The 25,616-nt window shown below is 48.4% G+C and overlaps 1 protein-coding gene across 2 annotated transcripts in view; it reads right to left on the bottom strand.

The window, feature by feature from the left end:
* MEIS3 (Meis homeobox 3) overlaps nt 1-25,616 on the bottom strand; it is a 61,865-nt gene that overhangs the window by 12,976 nt on the left and 23,273 nt on the right. For both annotated transcript variants that reach the window (XM_084814324.1, XM_084814323.1), the window contains exons 6-8: nt 21,219-21,368; nt 13,430-13,541; nt 2,829-2,974 (exon numbers count right to left, since the gene is read on the bottom strand). In XM_084814324.1, the coding sequence (XP_084670450.1) occupies nt 2,829-2,974; nt 13,430-13,541; nt 21,219-21,368 (408 nt within the window). The remainder of the gene's footprint in view (nt 1-2,828; nt 2,975-13,429; nt 13,542-21,218; nt 21,369-25,616) is intronic.

Genomic DNA, 25,616 nt, shown 5'->3' with positions numbered 1-25,616 from the left:
CATATCTATAACCCATATGGCCCCAACCTGGTGCCCTCCAGATGTTTTGGACTTCAACTCCCATCATCCCCACCCAGCATGGCCCATGGACTGGAATGCTAGGAGCTGTAGTCCTACACCAAGGACTACATTTAGAGGGCACCAAGTTGCTGCTATAACCTATAGATTCTTAAGTTGAAGTTTGCAACATTTCATCACGCTACTGCACAATCAAGTAACTAGGGATGTCTGGCTTTTGAGAAATCTATTCTGTCTGCGTTTCCCGGATTACCAAGTGCCTTTCGTTCCATTATCCGCTCATTGATGGAATCAGATTTTTTCCAATTTCACAAATTTGCGCAAATTCACACTTGCAAAAATGCATAAATGCCCCCAAATGTGTAAATCCTCCCTTCCAAATACACATTTTCATGCTTTAGGCTATGGGGGAAATGTGCATTTTCAGCTGGTGTTTTTTTTTTTAAATTTACATCTTTTTCTATGACTAAAATTCCGGAAAGTAAAAAAAATGGTCTGTAAGCCTACAGAATCTGTGCAACTTGGGAAATGTTGGTCCACTGCAGAATCCACAAGATGGAGCCACAGAAATCTGAACTCACTTGTTTCCATTCTGGATTTCTCCAACATGCCTACATAAAACAGACTCTCTGGCAGCACAGACAGGGGCAGGGGCAGGCTTGATTCTCAGTGACAGGTGGGGTGCTGGGGCCACCAGTGGGCAGGGATTAGGGTTAGCCCAAGTGAGGCCTTTCACATTCTCCCATGTAAGTAAAAAAATAGTCCCAAGAGGCCGGTGTGGTTCACTAGTTGGGGATAATGGGAGTTGCCGTCCAGCACATCTGGAGGGCACCAGGTTGGGGACAGCTGGGTTAGGGGGTCAAACTAAGACTGGGGAGACCTGGGTTCAAATCCACACCCTGTTCACTACATGGCGTTAGCCTAGTGGCTATCTCTCATACTAATCCTACCTCACAAGATTGTTGTGAGAACAACATGTGTGCATGCTGGCGGTATTGAGGAGAGAACCATGGATGTGGCCACTTGAAACTCTCTTCAGAAAAAGGTGGGATAACAAGGTAATGAACAAAGAAAAATACAACACACCTAGCTATCCCACGGCAGAGCAGAGGAAGGCCTGGCCTGGCCTGGCGACCACTAGGGTGTCCCACCTCACCCCCCAAGTCCTTTGGGTCTTAGCTGTAGCTGCTTAGCTGCGGAAGCCCCCTCTTTCCACCACAGCCCCCTCCTCACTCTCTGCCAATGCGTGCAGGGTAATTGGCTAGAATTGATTACCCTTCACCAGCCTCTAATAGCTTTATAGCTCCTTCAATTAGCCACTAATTGGCCAGCGCTCATTAACTCGCCTTTGTTTAACTAACCAGGGAGAGGCCCTGCCTAATTGCCTGGCAGCACCACAGTGAGCGAGATGAGGACAGGAAGAACGCCCGTCTGATGGCGGGCGTGGAGAGATGCCCAGTGCTAGCCAGCTGTCCGCTTGTCAGGCTGCAGGCAGGGAAACAGAAATGCCCCAAGACTCCCACTGCTGCGGCAGAAAACAGCTTCCCTGATAGAAATAAGCTGCAGCTATGCCACACACACACACACAACCCTGGACAGGGACCCTAAAATGCCTTCCCTAATCGAGGCCGGTTTGACTTTGCCCCCTTCTATCAGAAATTTATTTCCCCAAATCTCTGCAGGCGCATTTCCACGATCCTCTGCTCCACACTCATTTGAGATTTGTAGCAGGGGTATGTCTGATACACTCCTCTTCCTCTAGGTCTGGCAAGCCCCATAAGGCATTGTGGGGTACAAGCCCTAATTTGGTCAAGCTCAAGCGGGGCGGGGGGGGTGTTGCCTGACTTGGATTGGGGCCACTGTATTCAAGATGGGGTGAGCAGTAGTTTGCATTTGAATGCTCTGCTTCCCCCTGTGGAACACTCCCCTAGTTGGCGTGAAAAGGATTGTTCCTGCACATGCTCCATTTCTCTCGGAGTTAAAGCAAGGGCAGGCAAGTTGTGAGCCTCCAGATGTTTTGGCCCACAACTCTCAATTTCCATGCTGGCTGGGAATGATGGGGTTGCCATCCAACACATCTGGAGAGCACCAAGCTGGGGAAGGCTGATGTAAACATTTAGGAGACAGATGTGATGGTTTTCCTCCCAAACAGGGGATGCTTCAGGTCAAGCTATATGTAGGACACAGAACCCTGACTCCCATCAGCCTTTGCTCTTAATATCCTGTTTCCTGCTCCTTCCTCCCTAATTGAGAACATGTCATAGGAGCCCTTTTCTTCTGGCACTTTTCCTTGTCTCTGCCCATTAGATTCCATGTCCCCCCGACCCTCTCTCTTACCTGTTTCTCATACCACAAAATTTCAGGTTCTTACCAGGGATGTATGGATTTGGTTAAATCCGTTCCACCTGCGTTTCATGGTTTGTCGGGCATGTTTTGTTCAATCATCTGCTCATTGATGGAATCGGGGGTGTTTTTTTTAACCAGAATGTCATTTTACTTGTGCTAATGTGCATTAGCGCAAGTGCATAGTAGTGCATTAACACAAGTGTGCATTAGTCATAATGCGCACTTACGTAAATACATACCGCGTAAATGTGCACTTGCGCTAATGCACGTTAATTAAAGCAAATTAACACTAACACTACGCATTAGCACAAATCTACACCAAATTTTAAAAAATGATCTGTAAGTCCATGGAACCCGTGCAACTCAGGAAAAGCCAGTCCACTGCAGAATCCATAGGTTGAATTCATAGAAATCTGAACTCATTTGAATCCATTGCAGATTTCTTCGACATCTGTAGTTCTTACCGACAAGTGTTGGAATAACCATGCACGCATAATGTTTGTGGCCACTTTAGGGAAGATCCCTCGTTTCTTGTTCCGTTTTTTGTCTCGGTCTAAGTCGTCGTCATCTCCCGTGCTGGGGGAAGCCACGCTGTTATCTAGACAGTCTCCTGTGATGGGGGAAAGAAACAGAAAAGGGAGAGAAAGAACACTGAGGCGGAAGACCAGAAACCAGAGCCAGCCATGTTTTAGATCTGTGGGACTAAGTCTATCATGGTTCAGTTAAAGCAGCCTTCCCCAATCTGATATTCTCCAGATGTGTCATGGCCATGATGTCTGGGAATGGTGGGAACTGGACTCCAGGTCGGGGAAGGCTGAGTTACAGAGAAGTTTTGGAATCATACCACATGTGTCCACTAGAGGGAGACATGGCATTATACTCAGAAGAAACCTCACCCTCTAGAGGCAAATGGAAGAATTTCACATTTTGTGAGAGTGCTGTGTATTGGAATCTATGAAGAAGCCAATCCCTTCATGATGGTGGGCAGCTAGATACTTTTTATTTATTTTATTAATTTAAAATTATTTTCAGGTCTACATTAAGGGTAGAAGCCTCTCAAGGCAATGTACAAGATTTTAAAATACAATACAAATCTATGCAAAACAAATACAGTAGAAAAGTAATAAACAAATAGTTAATCAAATATTGTTTTGTTTTGTTTTTAAAAACAGATAACACCATTAAAAACTGCAGCCCACAGACCATGGAAAGGCCAGCAAAAACAAATAGATCTTCAGAGCTTGCCTGAAAACCTGCAAAGAAAGGGCCTGATAAACTCCTGATGGAACCTGAATCCAGAGGTATGAGGCCACCACTGAGAAGGCCCTCTCCCTTGTGCTCACCAGCCTAACCCCCCTTGGTGGCAGGCAGGTGAGCAGGGCTTCTGCTAATGACCTCAGAGTGCAGGCGGGCTGGTGTGGGAGAAGATGTTCCTTCAAGTAACTTGGGCCCAAACTAAGTTGTCCTCCCTTCTCCCCATACTCATTTTGCCCCGCTCACACTCATAGCTGACTGAACTATGCAGAACCGGCTGCTACGGTGCCTACCTGAAGGGTGGGATAGAAACGTAGAAGCAGGTATTGCTTTTATCTCGTCTATTCCAGGATTCACTTTCCAACTGCAGCCAGACAGATGCCTCTCAACACTCACAACCCTGGCTAGAAGGTGATGTCCATCCACCGTTTGTCCCGGTTTGGGATATTCCAAGGTAAACTTCCTCTGATCGTGGAGGAATTGATCTAGTTGTCATGGCAAGCAGCTATCAATAGACACTCCCTCCCTGTGTTTCTAAGCTAGCGGCCTGCAACACATCTGGCGTTGAAAAGATCCCCCCACTCCATTCCCACGGGAACAGAACGTGCACCACAGAACCCTCCACACCATCACACAGAACTCTGGGGCATCCAGTCCGTCTGTGGGTGTGTTGCCCCGGCTGTGGGCGTTGAACTACTAGGTTAGAGGTGCCAAGATAGTGATAAATCAGATTCAAAGGTTTACTTACAAGGAGACTTTATTGGGTAACTTACAGCACACAAGCGTACACAATGGTTGGATCAGACAGCTTCTCTGAACCCCGAGCCATGGGGTACAACGGGTTTTATACCATACATGTTAGCAATAAGGCAGCATGACTTCGGCTATTGGGCGGTATAGAAATGAAATAAATAAATAAATAAATAAATAAATAAATGACACTAGCGAGCGCCCCTCGCATTCATTCCCAGCATAGGCTAGAAGTGTTTGGTTCTCAAGTACAGCCACCTGCAGCTCAGCATAAGCACACAGCTTCACTTCTCAGGCACCACCTGATAAGGCTTTCTACTCAATAGCAAGGAATGCGCTGGGGCTGTTATTGGCCTTTTGGCTCATCTGCACACGCTCAGAGGCTTACTAACAAGGGAACTGCACCAATCATGAACCTAAGCGAGCGTTATAGATCTCTAGGCCCCTATAACACTACAAATGACTTGGCTGCGCTAGGAACTGTGTCCAGTTCTGGGCACCACACTTTAAGAAGGATGCAGACAAACTGGAGAGGGTTCAGAGGAGGGCAACAAAGATGATCAGGGGACTGGAAACAAAGCCCTATGAAGAGAGACTGAAAGAACTGGGCATGTTTAGCCTTGAGAAGAGAAGACTGAGGGGAGATATGATAGCACTCTTCAAGTACCTGAAAGGTTATCACAGAACGGAAGGCCAGCATCTCTTCTCCATCATCCCAGAATGCAGGACACGGAATAATGGGCTCAAGTGACAGGAAGCCAGATTCCGGCTGAACATCAGGAAAAACTTCCTGACTGTAAGAGCAATACGACAATGGAACCAATTACCTGGGGAGGTGGTGGGCTCTCCCACACCGGAGGCCTTCAAGACGAGGCTGGACAGCCTTTTGTCAGGGATGCTCTGACTTGGACTCCTGCATTGAGCACGGGGTTGGACTCGATGGCCTTGTAGGCCCCTTCCAACCCTACTATTCTATGATTCTATGATTCTAGGGGCGCCAGTTGTGCCAGCGTTCGCCCGATAGCTCAGACTCGTGCGGTGCTTCCAGCATCCCGGGCAAGCCTTGAGCGGCGCCACCCTAGATAACCATCTTGTCTGCCTGTGCAGCAGGGACCAGAGCTCAGCGTAGTGGAGGCTGGTGGCTGCCATGCAAGTGGGGCGGTGAATCTGCTCCGGGTTTCAGTCAGAACCAGCCAGAACTCTGAAGGAGCTCTCCAAGGTGCGAAGCGGATTCACCACCTCTCTGACATTGGAGCCATCAGCCTCCACTGGGCACTGTCCTAGGAACCTAGGAAGCTGCCTTATACTGACTCAGACCGTTGGTCCATCTAGCCCAGTATTGTCGACACTGACTGGCAGCAACGGCTCTCCAGGGTCTCAGGCAGGAGCTTTTCCTGCCCTACCTGGAGATGCCAGGGACCGAACCTGGGACCTTCCGCATTCAAAGCAGGGGCTCTGCCACTCAGCCACGGCCCGACCTCAGTGTCCACACGCATAAAGTCTTGGTTCCACCCTTGGCATCTCGAGTCCCAAGGATCTCAGTGCACAGCGCAGAGAAGGCCTTGGAGCGCCCCGCCAGCCTGAGCAGGCAGCCCTGGGCTGAGCAGGATAATCCCTGACCACTGGCCGTGCTAGCAGGGAATTACAGGAGTTGCAGTCCAACATATCTAGAAGGCAGTGGGTTGGCGAAGGCTGGCTTAACGTGTCGGACTAAAACTGGGGAGATCCAGGTTCAAATCCTGCTCAGACATGATGCTCACCAGGTGAACTTGGGCCAGTCTTTCTGCCTCTCAGCTTGACCTACCTCACAGGGTTGTTGTCAGGATAAAAAAAAAAAAGCGGGGAGGACCATGCATGCCCTTTCTGTGCTCCATGGAGGGAGGGAGGCATTAAAATGTAATAAATAGAATAATAGATGGTTCTACTACTCTCCGCCTCCCGGTTCTGAAGTGTGGTTCTGCTTGCAAAAACCACCGGCTCCCATCCATTCACCCCAGCTTCTTTCCATGCAGGGCTCCAACCATTAAAAGTAGGGCTTCCTACCTCCCGTGCATGCTCGACAAAAGGGTGAGGGGGGCCATGCAGTGCGGAGCCCCCACTATCTCATGCTGCGCCTTCCTTTTATTGCACACAAGCTTGGCCTGACAAACAAAAAATCCCAACTCTTTTTCTTTCCTCACCTCCCCCCCACCCCGCAATCTTACCCCAACAGAACAGCTGCTACGCTTTTATATCCTCCGGCTAAAAGGCAGCTTAAAAGCCCTGCCCGGAGGGGGACGTAAATTATGCATCAGAGAAAGCGCTGCTGTCGGGGGCTTCAAGCAGCCATCGCCCATGTCCCCACTTGATCACCAGCCCCACCCTGCTTTTCCTTCTCGCCCCCCCACTCCTCCCCCAAAATGCAAAACTAAATCCACCTCCACTGCCCTTTTCTTCCAGAACTCTGCTGGAGCAGGCGGCGGGGCGGGGGTGGGGGGACATTTCATAGCAGGAAATGCAGGAGCCCTTCATCGATGAACAAAACCGGGAGGCAAAATTATTTTAAACAAAAAATAAAATCAGAATGTCAGAGCTGGACATTTCCAGGCAAACTGAAAGGCTGAAGTTCCAACGGCAGCAGCTATATCACTGCAGTGAAGTGTTCACAACGTCAGCAGGCCCTCGCCAAAAACCGTTTGGATGAAGTGCGTATTTGCATTTTTTTCCCCCAATCGCAGGATTTCAGACGCTGTGAGCAGAGGATCTGGTGCTGCCCTCGTACGCTGTTCTAGTCTATTGGCATAATCCACAGTTTGTGACTATGCTAAGCACACCCCAGTCCCATCCCTACAAATGCCCCCCATATTGATTTTCCCTGCAAAAGCCCCCCCCCCCAATATTAGTGTTACAGGAGTGGTAAGATCTAGTTTGACCTCAAACATTGAACTATGTATGGATCATAGTTGCTGTTTTTAGCTGTCTATTATAAACCCACAAATGGATTTGTGGGTTTTTATAGCCCCTCTAGTTTTACCGCCCAAAAGACTAAACAAGCTCCAGAGTTGCTGAAGACCAGCACTGCTGAAGAGTCATTAGCATGTCTTGCAGGGACTGTGGATGTTTAGATCCTCCTCTCTGCACCTTCCAAAACATTCACTCCTCTTATCAAAACGTTTTTGACTTATCTCAAAATCTCTTGCATGTTTCTGTTTCTACTGAAGCAAGAGGGTCATCCAAATTTGTTCTGAATTTTGCTTTAGGAGAAAATTCTGTGGCCTCTCTAGGTGTATGAATATTGCAGGCACCCAACTCAGTTTTGCTTGTGATTTATACAACTCTGTCCTGGTAAAACTGCTGGGACTACTTTTGGAACTGTTTTGTAGCGCAGTTATATGCATGTCTACTCAAATGTAAGTCTCATCGAATTCAGTAGGACTTACTCCCATGTACATATGCAGAGGATAGCAGCCTGTGTTTGGTTTTCGGTGTGGGTGGGTGTGTTTTAAGTGTGCCTCTGCAGAGCACTCATTCGGTTCTACACACTGAGAAAGAAAAGAGCAGGAATGAAATTGACTAGACCAGAAGCATCTCAAAATCTGATCTAGTCAATTTTACTTCTCCGCTGATTTGTAAGGAATTCGCACAGGGGTGCAGAAGGGCTGAATTCCATTTTGGAGATGCTTTGGAGGGCCACATTCCAGTGGTGGGTGGGTTGAGATAAAAAAACTAAACATACCTGCATATTTTAGCTTACGTGTTGATTCTCCCCTGCTAATCCCCACAATAATTTTTAAAAGGTTAGTCCCTATCCCCCCTGCCAGCCAGGCTCTGAAATCAGAATTAAACCCCCCTGGGGAGGGTGAATGGCCCTTGGAGTGCAACTGCAGGGGAGAATCAACAAGTCCAGAACAGGTCAAGCGCCCCTCCCTCCCATATGCCCCTCCCATCCCCAATATCTCAGCAAACATGCAGGAAAGCTCTGAAGACCCACCCGATTTCACTAGCTTTCCCTTAAGCCTGGGCCATTGGAATTATTATTGTTGTTGTTGTTGTTGTTGTTGTTGTTGTTGCTTTTATGTATTGGAATTGGCAATCTCTGTTCTTATGTATTTTTTCTATGGTTTTTATCTTGGATGCCTCTTTGAGAGGTTTCCATCCTTAAAGGCGGACAAGAAACAATTTTAGATGGATGGATGGATGGATGGATGGATGGATGGATGGGACTACACATTTTCCAAGACAGTGTCTAGTTGAGGCTTTAGTAGGTTCTGCCTATCCCAACTTGGCTCCTTCCATTGCAGGACTGCAACTTCCATCATTCCCAGCCAGCATGGTGCCATGGGAATGATGGGAGTTGCAGTCCAACACATCTGGAAGGCACCAGGTTGGGGAAAGTTGAGAAAGTTTCCTGCACTAATGAACAGGTTCCTCTACATGTTACATGTCTGCCTAACCTACTGCCATTTAAGGGGGGGCTTTTACTTTTTCGTTCTGTCCTCACAATTTCCACTGCATCCCCCACCCCTGAAAATCAGAGAGGCAGACTTCCCCTGCAGAAGAATGGAAAGCTGGGCAAAAATGTAGGCGCATAAAGCCCCTGATGGGCATCAAAAACCCTCCCCCACATTCCACTATGCAAAAAGCCAACTGCCCCTCCCTTTCCCATTCAGGCACTGACCCCTCGACCCTTGGAACACTGCCATTCAGCTTGGAATGAGAGGAGAAGCAGGGGGGGACACCCAGGCCTGTCTTCTTTCTCTTGCTGCCACCATTAATGGGGCCCAAGATGCCAGACAGTGCCGAACTGGAGCCAAGTTTATTGATTTCCAGTCGGAGAGAGGAGAATATGGCCTAGTGGTTAGAGCATGGGGATGGAGCAGAGGAACTGGAATCCAGGCCTCTGTGTTGTTTGCTGCCTGAGAGGAAGAGTCCGATGCTATAATGGGTGAGACGGGGCATGGAACTCAGCCAGACCTAAACCCCAGCTCTGGGCAGAAAGTGGGGTGAGGATCATTCAAGGTGCTCGACAGCACACAGAAGTGAGCAGGTCCCTGCCCAAAGGAATTATGATCCACATTTGACATCTGTGGGTTTCGGGAGAGGGAGGCAGGCATTGTCATACAAATAGGGGAGCAAGGGGAAAAAGGCCTGTTGGCAAGTGAGGCAATGATACGGCAAAGCTAACCTATTTATGGAAACACCCTGCCCAAAAGCCCCTTGTCAGCTCCACCACTCCAACCACTCGCCCCAGCGTCTGTCCCATCTTGTTTTATGTTTCTCTCATCTTCCACTGCTCCCCCGCCCTCAATTGCCAGTGTAACAGGTTTGTCCTGCAGAGACTGGGAAGTTGGAGAGAGATCAGCCACAGCCATCCAGCCCATCCCAGGCTATCATCATGACCCTCTAGCACTCCACATGGGCAAATACAGCGGAGGCTGGTGGCCACAATCTCAGTGGGGCAGTGCATCTGCTCTGGGTTTCGGTCAGAACCAGTGAGTACTCTAAAGAAGGTATCCAAGGTGCAGATAGCTCTTTTGGAGTTCTGACTCACTCTGACTGAAACTCAATGGATTCGCCGCCCCACTGACATCACAGCCACCAGTCTCCACTGGGCAAATGGAATACAAGATATGCTGGGGTCCTTATACGCCCCACACAGGAGAGGGGTGAGGCCCAGTGTCTCAGGACCAGGGTAGAGGGAAAGAGAAGCCATTTTTGGAAGACCGGGCTTTGGTTCTGCTCCTTCCCCCATGGCCTGCCTAACCCGCTGCTTCCAACCTTGATACAGCATTTCCAGGTTTTCCCAGACAAATCTCCCCCCCCCGCCCCCGGGAGCCTGACGTCTGCGCTTTGCAAGGTCTGACAAGCCTGAGGAGATTCCATGGGGCGGCTTGGAGCTCAGCAGCCGTGACCCCCGCAGTGACCCCCAGCTTTCAGGTCTGCCAGTTCCCCCCCCCCTTCCTCTTGCCTTTTCTCTCCTTTTCTTCAGTTGGATGCCCCCATTCTCAGGCTATTTACTCAACAGATGGTGAGTGCTGGAATGCAGAGGACTCTGTGAGAGTGTGCACAACACTGTGTGTGTGTGCATAAACACACACGCTATAATTAGCAAAACCACGATCCCCGGCTCTCTGCGGCGCATGCACACAGATGCTTTGTGCACCTGCGCACACCTGACACGTGTGTGCAGACAGATGTCATGCATTGATGGAGACATGGATGAAGCTTCCTTCTGGCTTCAGACACACTGAGGAAACCAGAGGGAGGGCACTCAGCGTGGGTTCCAGCACAGAGGTGCTTGTAGCACCTGCTAGGGATGCTCTGAAGCCAGGCTGGGGGATCTCTTTCTAAGATGTTCAGTTCTGGAAGGCCTAGAATGCTTGATGTGAGCCAACTTATCCCAGAAACCCTTTGCACAGGGACAGTGTCCGCACATAGCTTGAACCAGATTGAAGTTAGTTTCCATGGTAAGCTTGGTTGACCCTGCCTCATTTAGGGATGTCAGAGGAATCTGTTTTGGGCATAGTGCACAACGAGTCATGGCAGCTGGTGGAATTTCTGTAAATAATTTTTTTGCATTAAAAACATTTGTGCAAATTCCAGCTGCAAATTGCGCAAACTTGCATAAGTCACACAAATTACAGCCATAACCTGCACAAATTATGCAAATTTGCACAATTTACAGGCAGGATTTGTGCAAATTATGCAAATTTGCACAATACGTGGATGCAGTTTGCACAAATCTCTAGTTGTGCAACTTATGGCCAAGACAAAAAAAAAAAGTATTAAAAGTTCCCAGGACTTGGGGAAACTGCATGGCTCGGCTTGCAAAAGCAAGCCAATTCAGGCGCGCTGTGGAAGTTCAGCGAGCCCCAAAAGGGCTGGATTTCCTGGCACTGGACATTCCTAGCCTCATTTCAAGTCAGTGTACATTTGTGCGTGTCTGTGTGCATGTGCGTGTGCGTGTGTGTGTGTGTGTGTGTGTGTGTGGAGGTTATGAAGCAAAGGTGCTTCCCTTCCCATGTCCCTGAGCAAGGCCCTCGGCTCCTGGCCATGCCCCACTTTGCAACACCTGGTGCCCCTGGTTTTGTCTGCTAGCCCTTCCCATTGTCAGAGAGCCTTCTGGCCCCCATTTTTATGCCACAAGAAGCAGGACAAAATTGTATAACTGCCTACGCTCAGACTCATGCCGTCTTCACTCCTGCCTCTCTCTTCCTTTTGTATTGTATGAGAAAGAGTTTGGGTTGGATCCAGGATCTAGAGATGGGTGAAAGAACGAGCCAAGATTCTCAGAACATCAGCTTGCCCCTTGTCTCTCTGTGATTTTTATTTATTTATTTATTTATTTAATTTCTATACTGCCCAATAGCCGAATTGCTGTTCATTTTGTGCAAATGGGGAAATTGAGCAAAACAAAAGCTACCAAATGCGAAAGTTGTGCAAAAAACTCCCCAGCTTTGTGCAAGTTTCAACTTGTGCAAGTTTCAAAGTTGTGTGCTGATGCGCCTTAGTGAGTCCAACCCCCTGCTCAGTGCAGGAAGCCTGATTCCCAGGCGGTCTCCCATCCAAGTACTAACCAGGGCTGCCCCTGCTTAGCTTTCGAGATCAGACAAGTTCAGGCTTCAGCAGAAGCATTCGCCTGCTCCTGCTCAGGTTCGGTGTTGCAAACTGGGCATGCTCACATGTTCTGCAAGCAGAAACGAAATTCTCGTACATCTGTATCAGGATCTGCCTCCCTTGAGAGGAAGGAGAGGTCCCTCGCCCTGATTTTTTGGGAGACACGCCTTCAGCAGGATCTCCTGACTGTGTAATATTTTCAGGGCAGGGCTGCCGTGGGAAGGAGGGGCAAGGAAGTCCACTTCTGCCAGCACAGTTGATCCAGCTTAACCCTGGATCCAACCCACTGTTTACATTTAGGTTATAAGTTCTATGGGACAGGGAGCCTGGGAAGCATTTTTTCTTGCTTTTTTTTGTTGTTGCTAATATTCCTTTGTGAAGTGCCATGTGCTTTGATAGTGCTGTGTAAATAATAATGCAAAGAGGTTCTCCTATTCCAGACTCTATGGCCTCTCACATCCGTCACTGTAACTGTCAGCTCAGCCCCAAATGCAGATGCATGCTCATCACCGGATAAAAGATTATTCACAACATCGCACTTGTACTGCAGAAAATATTTCAGGGTATCATTGCTTTTGCACTAGGGAGCCCTGCTTTTTCAGATGGACTCTCCTGGCATAGCCACCTGCAAGTTCAAATCCTACCTCAGCTATAAGCTGACTAGGTAGCCGTAGTGAAGCCACTGTTTTCTTGGCCTCAGCACCCACACAAAGATTTTGCAACATGATCATAAAAACTTGCCTACCTCACAGGGCAGTTGTACAGCTGACTAAATTAAGGTATGAGAGTCACTTTGAACACTGGAAAGCAGAGTTAGGCCAAAGCCAGGTGGGTGCGTGGGATGCTTTTCACAAACCCTTTGATCTGCTGCAAAAAGCATCCTTGGCTTTATCGATTTGGGGGAGGGGGGCTCAAAAGAGAGAGAAAGTATTCAGAGTGTAATCCTCCCCAGTACCTAATTCAGCTGGCAGGGAATGCCAACCTCCCATTCAGAGCGAGGGCAATGTGACTGTTGCCTTTACTCCGATTTGGCTTCATTTGCTGTCATTCAAGTTGTCTGATTGGCTACATAGTGATGTCACTGTTCCCAGGAAGAAGGCAACTGAGTTAAGAAAAAAGAAATGGCACATTTGCAGCAGCCATACTCAATGGTGCCATTCACAGAACAAGGTGAATGAGGTATGGGGGTTATTCGGGGGGAAACGTCACTTTCCTACAAAAATACTCTGTTCACCATAAAAACATTCATGGGCAAATATCCAGTGTAGACCTGCTTAGAGGCATTATATAAATGCTAAAAACTATTATCAGAATTATGATGCGTACTGAATTCTACAAGCAAAATCGTTTGTTGTCTGTGCAAGATTCGCGCCTGCACTCTCTTCCACACTGAAAACCCAGGCTATGTAGGCAAAGTCTTTCCCTGCTAGAACATCACCTCCTCCTAGCTCATTCTGCCACCTACCTTGTTCACTGGAGTTATCTCCGCTTTGCGAGGCAATCCCACCGCTGGAAGGCCCTGGCGTTCCCGAATGTGTGGATCCCGTCTCATCGTGGTCCCGTATCCAGGAGTTGTTCTACACACAAAGAGAGTGCACATGGCGTGATTTGCTGAGAAGAGGCACCAGGCTACTTGTCTAGGCACATGCTTTCCTTTCAACCAGAACCCAGGGGTAACTGTTGTCAACAGAGTGGTGGATCAAGGATGGTACCTTTGGTGTGTTCCAGCAAGGTAATTCTTATGCCTTGATGTTTCCTTAACATTGGCTATTAAGATAAGCTGCACGGCTATTCAGAGAAGCTTTGCAAAGGGTTAAGTTGCTAGGGAGATCCTTGCAAGAACTCAGCTGTTGCATATTCCAGTATAACGTAACTTGAGTCAAATTCATATGGCCCAGGTATGTTCCACAAACCCATTAGACCTTCCTGTGATGGGTGCTTCATTGATCTTGAAGCATTCCCCCATCCTGTAGCATATGACAAGGAGGAGAATAGTTATCTAGGATAACGATGCCCTCTTTTCTTCTCCAGTCACTGTGGGAAGCTAGCTGCATGGCCACTGATTGTCCCCAGCCATGAGATGAACCAGGATTGAACCACACTTGCATCCAGACCTGAAACGTTGGGAACCCTGAATTTCAAGACACCTAGATCTGCCCTTAGAAGAGGAGAGCTGTTCTCAAGAGTGGGTGAACCTGCCTACAAGTTACGATGGAAACATGGACAGTGCAAACTTTGTATTTGGAAATTTGGCCCTTTGGGGGCTCAACAGACGTCTGCCGCTTGCCCAACTGGGCTTGCATTTGCGAGCCGAGCCACAAGGTTTCCCCGAACTCCAGGGACTTTTTCTGTATTTATTTTGGGTGTCAGCCACAATTTGCACATATAGAGATTTGCACAAATTGCACAAATCATGACAGCAATTTGCATAATTTGCACAAATCAGCTGAAATTTGTGTAATTTGCACAAATTGCAGCCATGCTTTGTGCAGTTTGCACAAATTGTGCAAATTATAGCTGTAATTGGTGCAAAGAAAAGAACATGGAAACTCCACTAATTGCCTCTACTCCCTGTAGTCCAGCCAGTTAGTGGGAAATGGATCAAAGTTGAGGGAGCCGAGCCAACGAAAACTTGTCCAGCTCCACCCCCCAAACAGATTCCTCTGATATCCCTAGTGCAGGATGAAGAGGTGTTCGAGAGGGCAATGAAGCAAGCATACAGACAGGATGTGCTAGTCCCAAATTCACATCGACAGCCTGAAATCCCCTCCACTCCCACTGGAAAACACCTGCTTCCATGCAAAACCTCCAAGCTCCTCTCTCAGGCCAAACATAACAGGATTCAGCTACAACCCTCGCAGAAGGGGCAACTCACCCCCAAGTTTGAACAGACAAATGCCCATTTATGCCCTCCAACAACAAGCAGGCAGGGTAGCCACTGATGCGTTGCCAAAAGGGAACAAATGCGTCACCAAAAGAGCAGGCAAAGGAGGACACAGATGTGCATATATTTGCGTATGCTACTGCACACATAAAGCTGCAATGTTAGACATAATGACTATAAGAATTGATCTGAGCATATAAGACTGATTCTAGCCCACTAGCATTGGCAGCTCGTACATTTCTGAGCCCAATTCAAGGTGCTGGTTTTAACCTATAAAGTCTTATGTGGCTCTGGACTACAATACCTGATGGAGTGTCTCTCCCAACCTGAATCTACCTGGACACTAAGATCAACATCTCAGGCCTTCCTCCAAGTGCTGCCTCCGAGGAAGGCTTGGAAGGTGGCAACAAGGGAGAGGGCCTTCACAGTGGTGGCCCCCTGATTATTAAAGATCTCCCCACTGAGGGCTGCCTGGTGCCAACATTGTCATCTTTGACGGTCCTCTTACTCCCAGGAATTTAATAGCATATGATGGGGCGTTTATGCCAGCTCTCTGAACATCTCTAGTGTTTCATTGAAATGGTTTTTAACTGTTTACATAGGGTTTTTTTTTAATGTATATTTAAATTTTTATGCTGTATTTTATCTTGTGAATGGTTGTGAGCTGCCCAGACAGCTTCGACATTTGATGGTATAGAAATGAAATAACAACAACAACAACAGTAATATAATTTAACAGAACATCTCCTAACCACAGGGCCCCTGCTGCTCTCCCGTCTTGGGCTTCTTGAACCAGACTTGGATCAGGCAGCCATTCAAACAGAGGACTGCCCTCTGTAAAATAGGACACATGGCCACCCAACCAGCAGGCCATGTCGACAACATCCAAAACAGCTTTCCCCAACCTGGTGCCCTCCAGATGTTTTGGATTACAACTCCCTGCATTCCTGATCATTGGCCATGCTGGCAGGGCCTCATGGGACTTGAAGTCCAAAGCATCTGGAGGGCAGCAGGTTGAGGAAGGCCAATCTAGAAGGACAGCTGTTTTCCCCACTTGGAGTCAAACACAATGGCGCGATGGTTGGAAGTCGCCAGAAGCCAGCCCTCGGGCCCCCTTGAAGTCATCACCACAGAAATCCATTCTGAAAGTTTGAAGCCCAGCCCATTCTTCCCCCATCCTCACCTCCAGAAAGCCCCACAGGATGCAAGAACAACCACCACCATCAGCCGTAAGAAGAAAGCACAATATACATGCTTTTGAGTTTTCGAACAAAAACAAAAGCCTTGCAAGGCCCTGGCAAGATCCCTGCAAGATAGGACAGTCTGATTATCCCATATTTCTCAGCTGAGGCCACCTAGGTGAGGTCATGACAGAGGCAAGGTTTGAATGGAAGAGGAGCATGTCTACTTTCTGAATAGGGGGAAAACCACTTGATGGGGGGAAACCTCCTGCTCTGCCTCACCTCCAAGCCAGTAATGGGCTTCTGACCCTACGGGACAGGCAGAAATTGAACAGGTGCAGCCAGTTTTCCTGGCAAGGGGATTCAGCGATGGCAATAGCTTCACCCAGTGGAGACTGGTGGCTCCGATGTCAGCAGGGCGGTGGATCCATTCCGGGTTTCAGTCCAAACCAGTCAGAATTCTAAAGGAACTATCCAAGGATTCACTGCCCTGCTGACTTTGGAGCCACCAGCCTTCACCTGCTTCACAGATTGAATTTCTGCCTGTTTCGTGGCTGCTGAAAGCTCGGGAACCCTGCCCAGGTAAGGGAGAGGGGTAGAGAAAGTGGCAATTGTCTTACCCTGGCCTTCCCCAACCTGGCACCCTCCAGATGTGTTCGATTGCAACCCCCATCATTCCTGAACATTGGCCTTGCTAGCTTGGGCCGATGGGAGTTGATGTACACAACATCTGGAGGGTGCCCAGTCGGGAAAGGCTGCACTACCCACAGCTCCCCCTTTGCCTCCTGTGTAAGCCTCTGTGCCCCTCCCCATAAATCCGTTAAGGAGGGAGGCCGAGCTTTAACAGGGATTTCCACAATCCCTCCGCTGGGGCTGTAATTATTTTGACCCCCCCTTACCCAATTGAACAGAGTTCAAAGGGGGACACAGGGGGCCTCTCGGCGTCACCCTCAGGAGGAACTGCACAGCTACCGAAGGGGCTCAGGTTGCACCCCCCCCCCGACTTGCTGGGGGACTAAAACAAAGCCCCCCTGACCTGCCCTCCTCATGCCCTGCCTGATTAACCTGGCAGAGCTGATCACAGGAGCCCCACAAGCGAGAGGCCTTGGGGTTCAAAGGGTTAAGGAGCTGTGGATTTCAAAAGAGAACCCAACACTTGTAGCCCACAATAAACGGGAAGGGGAGGGGGTCAGGGGGTCGCTGTTTCAAGCTCTAGGAAGCGAAGGTAGCAACACTCGCGGCTAATTAAGAACAGACCCCGGAGCTGCTGCCCAAAGCGCTTCTATCAGAGCCGCTTAAGAGTCGAGTCCAGGGCCAAGGCTGAATGGGCAATCCAGAGAACAGCGACTGAGGAGGGGAAAAAGAAAGCCAACCCCCCCAAAGCCCCACATTAACAGGGATCTGGAATATTAATGCTTTCTCCCGTTGGGAAATTCGCTACTGCAAGATGCAGCTACGGTAACACTCGTGTTTTTTAGATGGCTTCTTTTTTTTAAGTGTTAGACCGGCCTGTTCCAGTCTGGCGCCTTCCTGATATTTGGGACTGCAGTTCCCATCAGCCATGACCAATGGCCAAGGAGGCTGGGGATGAAGGGAGGTGTAAGCCCAACACAACCAGAGGGCCGCGGGTGGCGGGCGGCTGCTTGACCCAAACAATCTTCACCAGCTGGGGATGGTGGGACTTGCAGTCCAGCCCATCCAGAGGGCACCTGGTTGGGGAAGGCCGAGTTCAAAGAAACCCTCCATGTAGAAGGGTACTATACCTCTGATAAATGGAGGAGGAACGTGAGTAAGAGGGCCGTTGCTTCCTCCATACCCAGAGGAAACTGACCGCCTGTCGCTGGAGATGAAGCGGTGGGCTCTTCCAAGCACTGTTCTTATGCTCAACATGCGGAAGGAGGGAGGGAGGGGGGGAGGGAGGGGGGTGTTGAGTAACCAGGCCCCCACTTGGAGAGAAGTCCTTAGATGAGAGGTTGCTGATGTTGCTGGGATTAGCCCCCTCCTCCATCTCTTTCTCTCCCCGCCCCTGGAAACACTTCCCCCACCCACCCAAAAAACCCTCCACTCTGCAGAGCTCCCAGCCCGATAGCCCGAAGGCAGATTAAAAATGCAGGAAAGTTGCTATAGGCAAATGAACGTGCTGACTGCATTAGCGGCGCTTGGGAAAAAATGAAAAAGTTGTGGTGGGGGCGGGGGGAAGGGGGAGATCAGGGGCAGCGCAAAAGGCGACCGTGTCTCCTTCATTACCAGCTCACTGTCAGGGGTGATTATATTCCAAGTGCCAGAGCCCTTTTCTTTCAAACTCATGAATGTTGCAAGGATGGAAGTGTTGTGTTCTTTTTTAAAAAGGGGAGCGGGGAGATGAAAGGGACTGTAGCAGGATGGGCGGGGAGGGAGGGGTCACAGGGAGGGAAGGAACTAGATTTATTGCCTCAAACTATTAATCACGCCCTGCCCCCAGTACCTAAAATAAGGCTGGAGAGAGTTGAAAGTGGATTGAGACAGAAGTTTCGCTCCCTATGATGCACACATATTTCTCCCTCCCCGCAACCCCCCAGCCATTGCTCCTGGTCAAAAAGGTGTTTGGAAAGAAGCCTGCGAAACCTGTTGGGGGAGGGGCCGTAGTTCAGAGCACCTGCTGTGCATGCAAAAGGTCACTGGTTCAACTCCGGCATCACCAGGTAGGCCGGGGGAAAGATCCCCATCTGAAATTCTGGAGAGCGGCTGCCAATCAATGTAGACCAGCCATGCAGCCTGGGGGGGTGATGGGTGTTTTAGTCCAACACTTCTGGAAGGCACCGGGTGTACGGTTAGGGTAGGGTAGACACTACTTGAGCTAGATGGGCAACAGCCTGACTAAGCATATGGCAGTTTCCTGTGTCCCTACAGTCGGATGAGCATCGAGACAGTGGAGGCTGGTGGCTGCTACGTCAGTGGGGGGGGGGGCAACAAAGGAGAGGGCCTTCTCGGTGGTGGCCCCCAATTATGGAATGATCTGTCTGACAAGGCCAACCTTGGTGCCAACATTCTCATCTTTTTGGCACCAGGTAAAAACTGCCCTCTTCTCCCAGGCATTTAGCAGCATATAATTAACTTTAATTATGTCTTGAACTGTCTTTGGCTGATTGTTTAAAAATTGTTTCTAGATATATGTTGTCCTGTGTGTGTTAGCTGTTCACATGTTTTTACACAAATTCTTTTTTGTAATTTGTGTAGTGTATTTTAATGGTTTTTAATTTTTGTGAACCGCCCAGAGACCTTTGGCTATGGAGCAGTATAGAAATATAATGAATGAAACAAAATGAATCTATTCTGGGTTTCAATCGGAACCAGTCAGAACCCTAAAGGAGCTATTCAAGGTGCTGAACCCATTTTGGGCATAGGGTTCAGCACTTTGGATAGCTCCTTTAGAGTTCTGAGCAGTTCTTACTGAAACCCAGAGCAGATTCACCACCCCACTGACGTAGGAACCACCATCAAGAACAGCCATCCCTTTCTTTCAAATGACCCTGGGGGAAAAAACCCTACATACATAGTCCCAAAAGGGACTTACGACAGAAATATGAGGGTGGCCACTTATGCATCACTGCCCCCACAAAGGAAACTAAAAGGAAGACAATAGGGGATACAGATGTGCATAAATGTGCATCTGCTAATTTATATGTCAAGGCATTGATTTAGAAATTATGACTACCATTTAAAGAGAAAGACAACCCATCTCACCATAGTGAGGGAAGAATGTGGCCAGGTGACCTGGTTGGTTTCTGTTTCAGCCGGGTGAGCTGTGTGCCTGCTGTTCAGGCTGCTGTCCAACCGCTGACTGTGGATGGGGAACGCCAAGGACCCTGCTGCTCTCTCTCCTCAAAGGTTCTTGATCTTTAAACTAGTCTTGGCCTGGACAACTCTTCAAACAGAGGATGCCTTCCAAGAGAGGACTGTCCTCTGACGGCCTTTCAAAGCGGGGACTGTAAAGGCCACCCTATTAAATATACAGAACCCCAATCGGAAGGAGGACCCCCACTTCTTACCTGTTGCGGCGGTACCCTATTGCAGCCAGGGGGGCCTCACTCCCAGACAAGAGAACCCGGGGAGACAGATGAGGTAGCACACCTGCTCTGGGGAACTTTAATAGCCTTTTGCCCTGGTTCACATGCCCTCGCCTGCATTCGCCCAGGAACCAGATAGCTAGAGCGGAGTGGAGAGTCGGGTACGTTTGGAAGACACGTTTCTTGGTTCAAGAAATGCTTGAAAACACAGCTCAGCACTGGGGGATGCAAGAAATATTTGTGACTATCATTTCCCAAACCAGTGTGTGGGGAATCACACAACGCCAGGACTAGATATTATGTCCCAAATATTGCAAGGTGGTTCTGGGAAGTTATCGCAAATAGTCAAAAAGAAAGGCGGGAGGAGAGAGGAGAGCAGAGATGCTGTACAAGCTGTGAAGGCTGGTGGCTCAGATGTCAGCAGGGCAGGGTCTCCGCTCCAGGTTTCAGTCAGAACTCTAAAGGAGCTCTCTGAGGTGCTTCCTTTACAGTTCTGGCTGAAACCTGGAGCAAATTCACTGCCCCAGTGACATCGGAGCCACCAGCCTCCGCCGTGTACAAGATATTGTGCATTTTAGACTATTGCAAAGTGTAAAGGATCAAGCAAGCTGATTGGTCAGAAACCTTGAGATCACACACCCAGAGTGAACATAAGTTAATTAATAAAAATGTGTTTCCACAAGAGGAAAATGGCATATGTGCTATTATAACAAACCAAAAAAATACAGTTAAAATTAATAGTATAATTAAGTGTGAAAAAAGCAATTCAGAAAATCCTCTACATTGCCAAAACCACATATCTGCTTGCTATTGCAGGTAAGTGTCCTGAAGATGCAATACACCTTTTGGCTAGGCAAAATCATGTATGGAAATAACATTCCCATATCCGTATCGTGCTCCCTCTCTCCTCTAAAACGTTTTGTAACATAGCTGTCTTTGCTATGTTATCCCACTCATCAAATCCCACTCATCCCTGATAGGGCATCCAGACATAAACCTGAAACATCTGAGGACACCCAAGTCAGCAGGCCACGCCCTGAACACCTGCCTCAGGTCTTAGGATTGTAGCAAGGAAAGAGTTCTGTTGAAGCCATCAAAACCTATGTCCATATCACGCTAAGTCCATCCAGCCGGGCGCCCTACCTGATCAGAGAGGCTAGCACAAGATCCCCCAAAATCTTCAAGGTCGGATTTGGAGCCCCCATCTCTGTCGTCAATAACCAAGTCGATGGGCATCTTCCCCTTGAGACAGGTGATGTAGCGGTGGCAGAAATTGTCACAGAGGTCATGCACCTGTTATCACAACAAAAGAGGGAAAACGTTAAAACTGAAGGAGTGGTCAGGAGTGGATGGTTTGAATAGCTGGAATTGCTGGCTGTCCTGTACTCTCCCTGCCCCTGGGATGCTGGTGCCCATTTGGCACAGCATAAGGTATTTTGTTTTGTGGTGGGATGTGGTGGGGCCAGAGGGAAAAGGGAAATGGAGGTGAGGCCAACCCCCCCCCCCGAGCCAGCATATTTTCGCTTAAAGTAGGAATGTCCATTGCTGGGAAATCTGTCTCTCTTTTCGCTTGATGGAGTTCTGCAGCATGTCCAACCCAGCTTGCATTTGTAGGCCGAGCCATGGATTTTTCCCAAACTCTGGTAACTCTGTGTGAGTGTGTATGTGTGTGTGTGTGTGTGTGTGTGTGAGAGAGAGAGAGAGAGAGAGAGAAAAGCAGCCATAATTCGTGCAAGTAGAGTTTTGCGCAAATTGCAACCGCAATTTGTGTAATTTATACAAATTACACACATTTGTGCAAAATTCGGCCATAATTTGCACCACTTAAAAAATACTAAAAATCCACAAATCAGCCCAGCTCAATACAGATCAAGTTGGGCTCTGCAGTGGAAAGCAGGCTGAAGTCTGGGGGGGGGGGGTGAACCATGGAAGCTCATTTCACTTCACCCCCCAAATGGATTCCTCCAACTTCCCTAGCTTAAAGCTCTTCCTGTCAGTAACTGAGCCTTAGGAGAGGCATTTCAGCCTTTAGAAGGGGGGGGGATGCAAAAACTGGGAAACGGCCCAATGTTTGGCAGTTGGGGGAAAGGGGTGGGGACAGGGAAAGGGCCATGGCCAGTTGGAGAACCCCGGAGGGCCAGATTGGCATCTCAGGCAGGCCAGAGTTGGCCCACAGACCAGAGCTTCAACAGCCCTGTTTTAAAAGGAGATTGGATAAATCCATAGAAGAAGGATTGGGGTGCTTCTTGACCCAACTCTTCTCCTAGCACCCCAGGTGGAGGCAATGGTGAGAAGCACCTGTTATCAACTTTGGCTGATACGCCAACTACGCCCATTCCCGGAACATGTGGACCTGGTAATGGTGGTGCACACGCTGGTGACCTCTAGGCTTGATTTCTGCAATGCACTGTACTTGCGGCTGCCTTTACATTGAGTATGGAAATTTCCATTGGTACAAAATATGGCAGCCAGGTTGGTCTCTGGGACATCCCATGGAGACCATATTACACCAGTTTTAAAATCTTTACACTGGCTGCCAATTTGTTTCTGAGCAAAATACAAAGTGCTGGTTCTTGCCTTTAGAGCCTTACGTGGTCTAGGTCCAAGGTACCTTAGGGAGTGCCTTCTCCCCTGCATCCCAGGCCACTATCGAAGGTCCGCCAAGAGCTCTCTGCTGAGGCTGCCTCATGTGCGACTGGCAGCCACACGCAAGGGGACCTTTTCCTTGGCCGCCCCTCAGCTGTGGAATGAACTGCCACTGGTTGAAATGCGCCTGCTGACCTCGTTGAAGGTTTTTAAGCAGGCATTAAGGATGCTGTTATTCCAGCAGGCCTTCCCTTTCTAGAACTTTTGTTCCTTTTGCTGACTTTCGTATATTATTTTAAAGCAGTGTTATTTTAAGCTGTGTTTTATTGTTGGATTTTTAAAATATATTGTTTTTATATCAAAGTTGTTTTTAGTTATATGTTGTTTGTTTGTCTGTATGTTTTTATGTAAATGGTTTTTAAACTTGGTATATTGTATTTTAATGTTTTAACTTTTGTAAACCACTCAGAGAGCTTCGGCTATGGGGCGGTATAGAAATATAATAAATAAATAAAAATAAAAATAAAGGATGGGTCTCCCAGTGGCTACTAGGCAAGAGAACTAGGCAGAACCTCCATGTTCAGAGGCACTGTACCTCAGAATATTATATGCTGGAGACCAAAGGCAGAGATCAGCTGTTGCCCTCATGCTCTGATCCTGAGCTTCTTGGAGGCATCTGGACGGCCCCTTGACCTTATTCAGCAGGGCTGTGCTTATGTCCTTACAGTTTCCATTTTATCTAGGCCAATTTTATCAGTGGGGGGAGTCATCATAGCTAAGTGGCGGCCAGAGACCCTGCTCTGCACACAGACAGTCCCAGTTTTGATCCCCAGCATCTCCAGGTAGGGCTAGGAAAGAATCCTTCCTATGTTCCCAGCCACAACTGGGCTTGTTGAATTGACAATTAAAGTGTCACAAACTCTGTGTCCACCATTGTACTCATAAGCAGGGTTGGATCCAGATATTTCAATACTCGAGGCAGAAAATCCAAATTGCACCCCCCACTCCCATTGATTAACGTAGAGCACGATCCAACTGGGAACTTTTTAACCTATTGTTCTCTACTGCCGCTCCTGTCCACTGCAGCAGAGTTTGCACAGGACAGCGTTCCTAGTGGATTTGGCGCCAGGACACAGATCTGTCTGCCTCCCGCTCTGCAATTCCTAATGGACTCACTTTATTTCAAATAGGGGCTATATATATATACTTCATAGGGAAGCATTCAAACAGAGGACCCTCACATACACCCCTGCGGCCTGGAATCGTACAATCCAGGAAACGCTGTACCGTTTCATTCTGCAGACTATATAAACCAGCTCTAAGAAAACGGGAGTGCTGGAAAAGCAAGGAACTGGGGGATATGAAATGTTCACAGCCTTCCTTATTATTTCTAATCCTTTGCCATTTTTTGACACATGAGACATGACGTTTTCAAAGCTGCTTCTGGAGCACTGAGGTCTAGAAACTTGCGGGGGTGGGGGTTAACCAGATAGCTGAGATTGCCTGGATTCTAAAGCCACAGACTTTGCAAATGTGCCTGAAGGAGCATGTTGCCCTCTCCATACCATTTTAGCCTCTAGTAAACAAAGCAGGGCGGGGGGAATTCACCTAGCCTGAAACAGCCGTAATCTGTGCATGTCAAAGATCTGAGCCACTTGCCGGTTCCTTCAGTGGTATCTGAATGGAGCTGTCCCTCCCGCTCCCCTCCCTGTCTTTTCATCTCCCCATGACCTTACCGCTGACCAAGAGAGCCCCCTGCCAACCTGCTCCCCCTCTTCTGAACTCAAAACCCTTTTCATCCTTTACCCAGGATAAAGGACTAAACCCCCAGCTTCTGGACTCCGCTGCTTCACAGCAGGTGCCCACTGTGCGAATCAAAGGGTTAATTATCACATTAACAAGGGATTTTATCAGGTTACAAACACAGAGATTTATTGTGTGGGTAACGAGCTCATTACCCTGGCAAAGAGGATGCCACTCCATGTGCCGTTGGTTCGTCGTCCCCCCACACACACACGCCGCACCCTGCAGCGGCTGGCGGCGGGGGTATTTGTGGATCTGGGCTGAGCCAATAGTTTCCTTAATTGAGGGGAAGCTTGAAAGAATCCCTCACACCTACTCTCTCCCAGGCCCCACCAAATAACCCACAGAGGTGATCGCCCAGCATCTGGGCTATTTCAGAGGAGAGGAGAGGGATGTGTGAATCAGCAAAACCTGAGCTTGCCGAAGTCCTCCGAATTCCATCTTGAGGCTCGTTCTGACTCAAATCTGTATCAGATTGTGAGCTTTGTTTTTTTCTTTTCACATGAAAATCCATCCGCATTTTCACGCATGTTTTCCCAAATGTATGTATCAATTGTGCGCATTGTTGAAATGTATGCGTTCTTCTCCCATTGATTAAAGCGTATTTTGCACATTTTTCAAATTACACATTTTTTCAAACGCATTTTTCAAAGGAACGCATGCTGTCAAATGCAATGTGGTCTGTGAATCACACTGCAAGCCCGGAAATGTAGGACTTTGACCACAGACTGCATCCGAGTCCATGTTCGGTCCGGAAAATGCGAACTGGATAAATCCTGATCAAAAATGAACTGAAACGAATTTCTCATACATCACTAGGAGAGGTAGGGGCTCCCATGATTGAATGTTCCTCCTTACAACAAAGAACAACAATTCATTCACATAGAAATCTAGCATGTCAGGGGAAAGAGGTTCTAGCATAGCCTTCTCCCCAACATGCTAGATTTCTATATGCAGGGGTTTATTTGTATTTATTTATTATTGGGGAGGATAAAGGACAACATCATGTGGTCCCATGTCTTCAGCCTGAAGTGATACAGCCACCCGAGACACAGGTTTGCTCCCTCAGGGAGAACTAGGCTTTAGTTCATCATTTTTTTGTTTCAGAAATCCTGGCACCTTAGGCTAAGTGCCTCTGAAGTTGTGCAGGAT

The sequence above is a fragment of the Heloderma suspectum genome, chromosome 10 (assembly GCF_057233095.1).
Source record: "Heloderma suspectum isolate Gila_16-S chromosome 10, 16-S_ref, whole genome shotgun sequence".
Taxonomy (NCBI): domain Eukaryota; kingdom Metazoa; phylum Chordata; class Lepidosauria; order Squamata; family Helodermatidae; genus Heloderma; species Heloderma suspectum.
The sequence above is the reverse complement of the archived record's forward strand: the minus strand, read 5'-3'. Positions and strand labels throughout refer to the sequence as shown.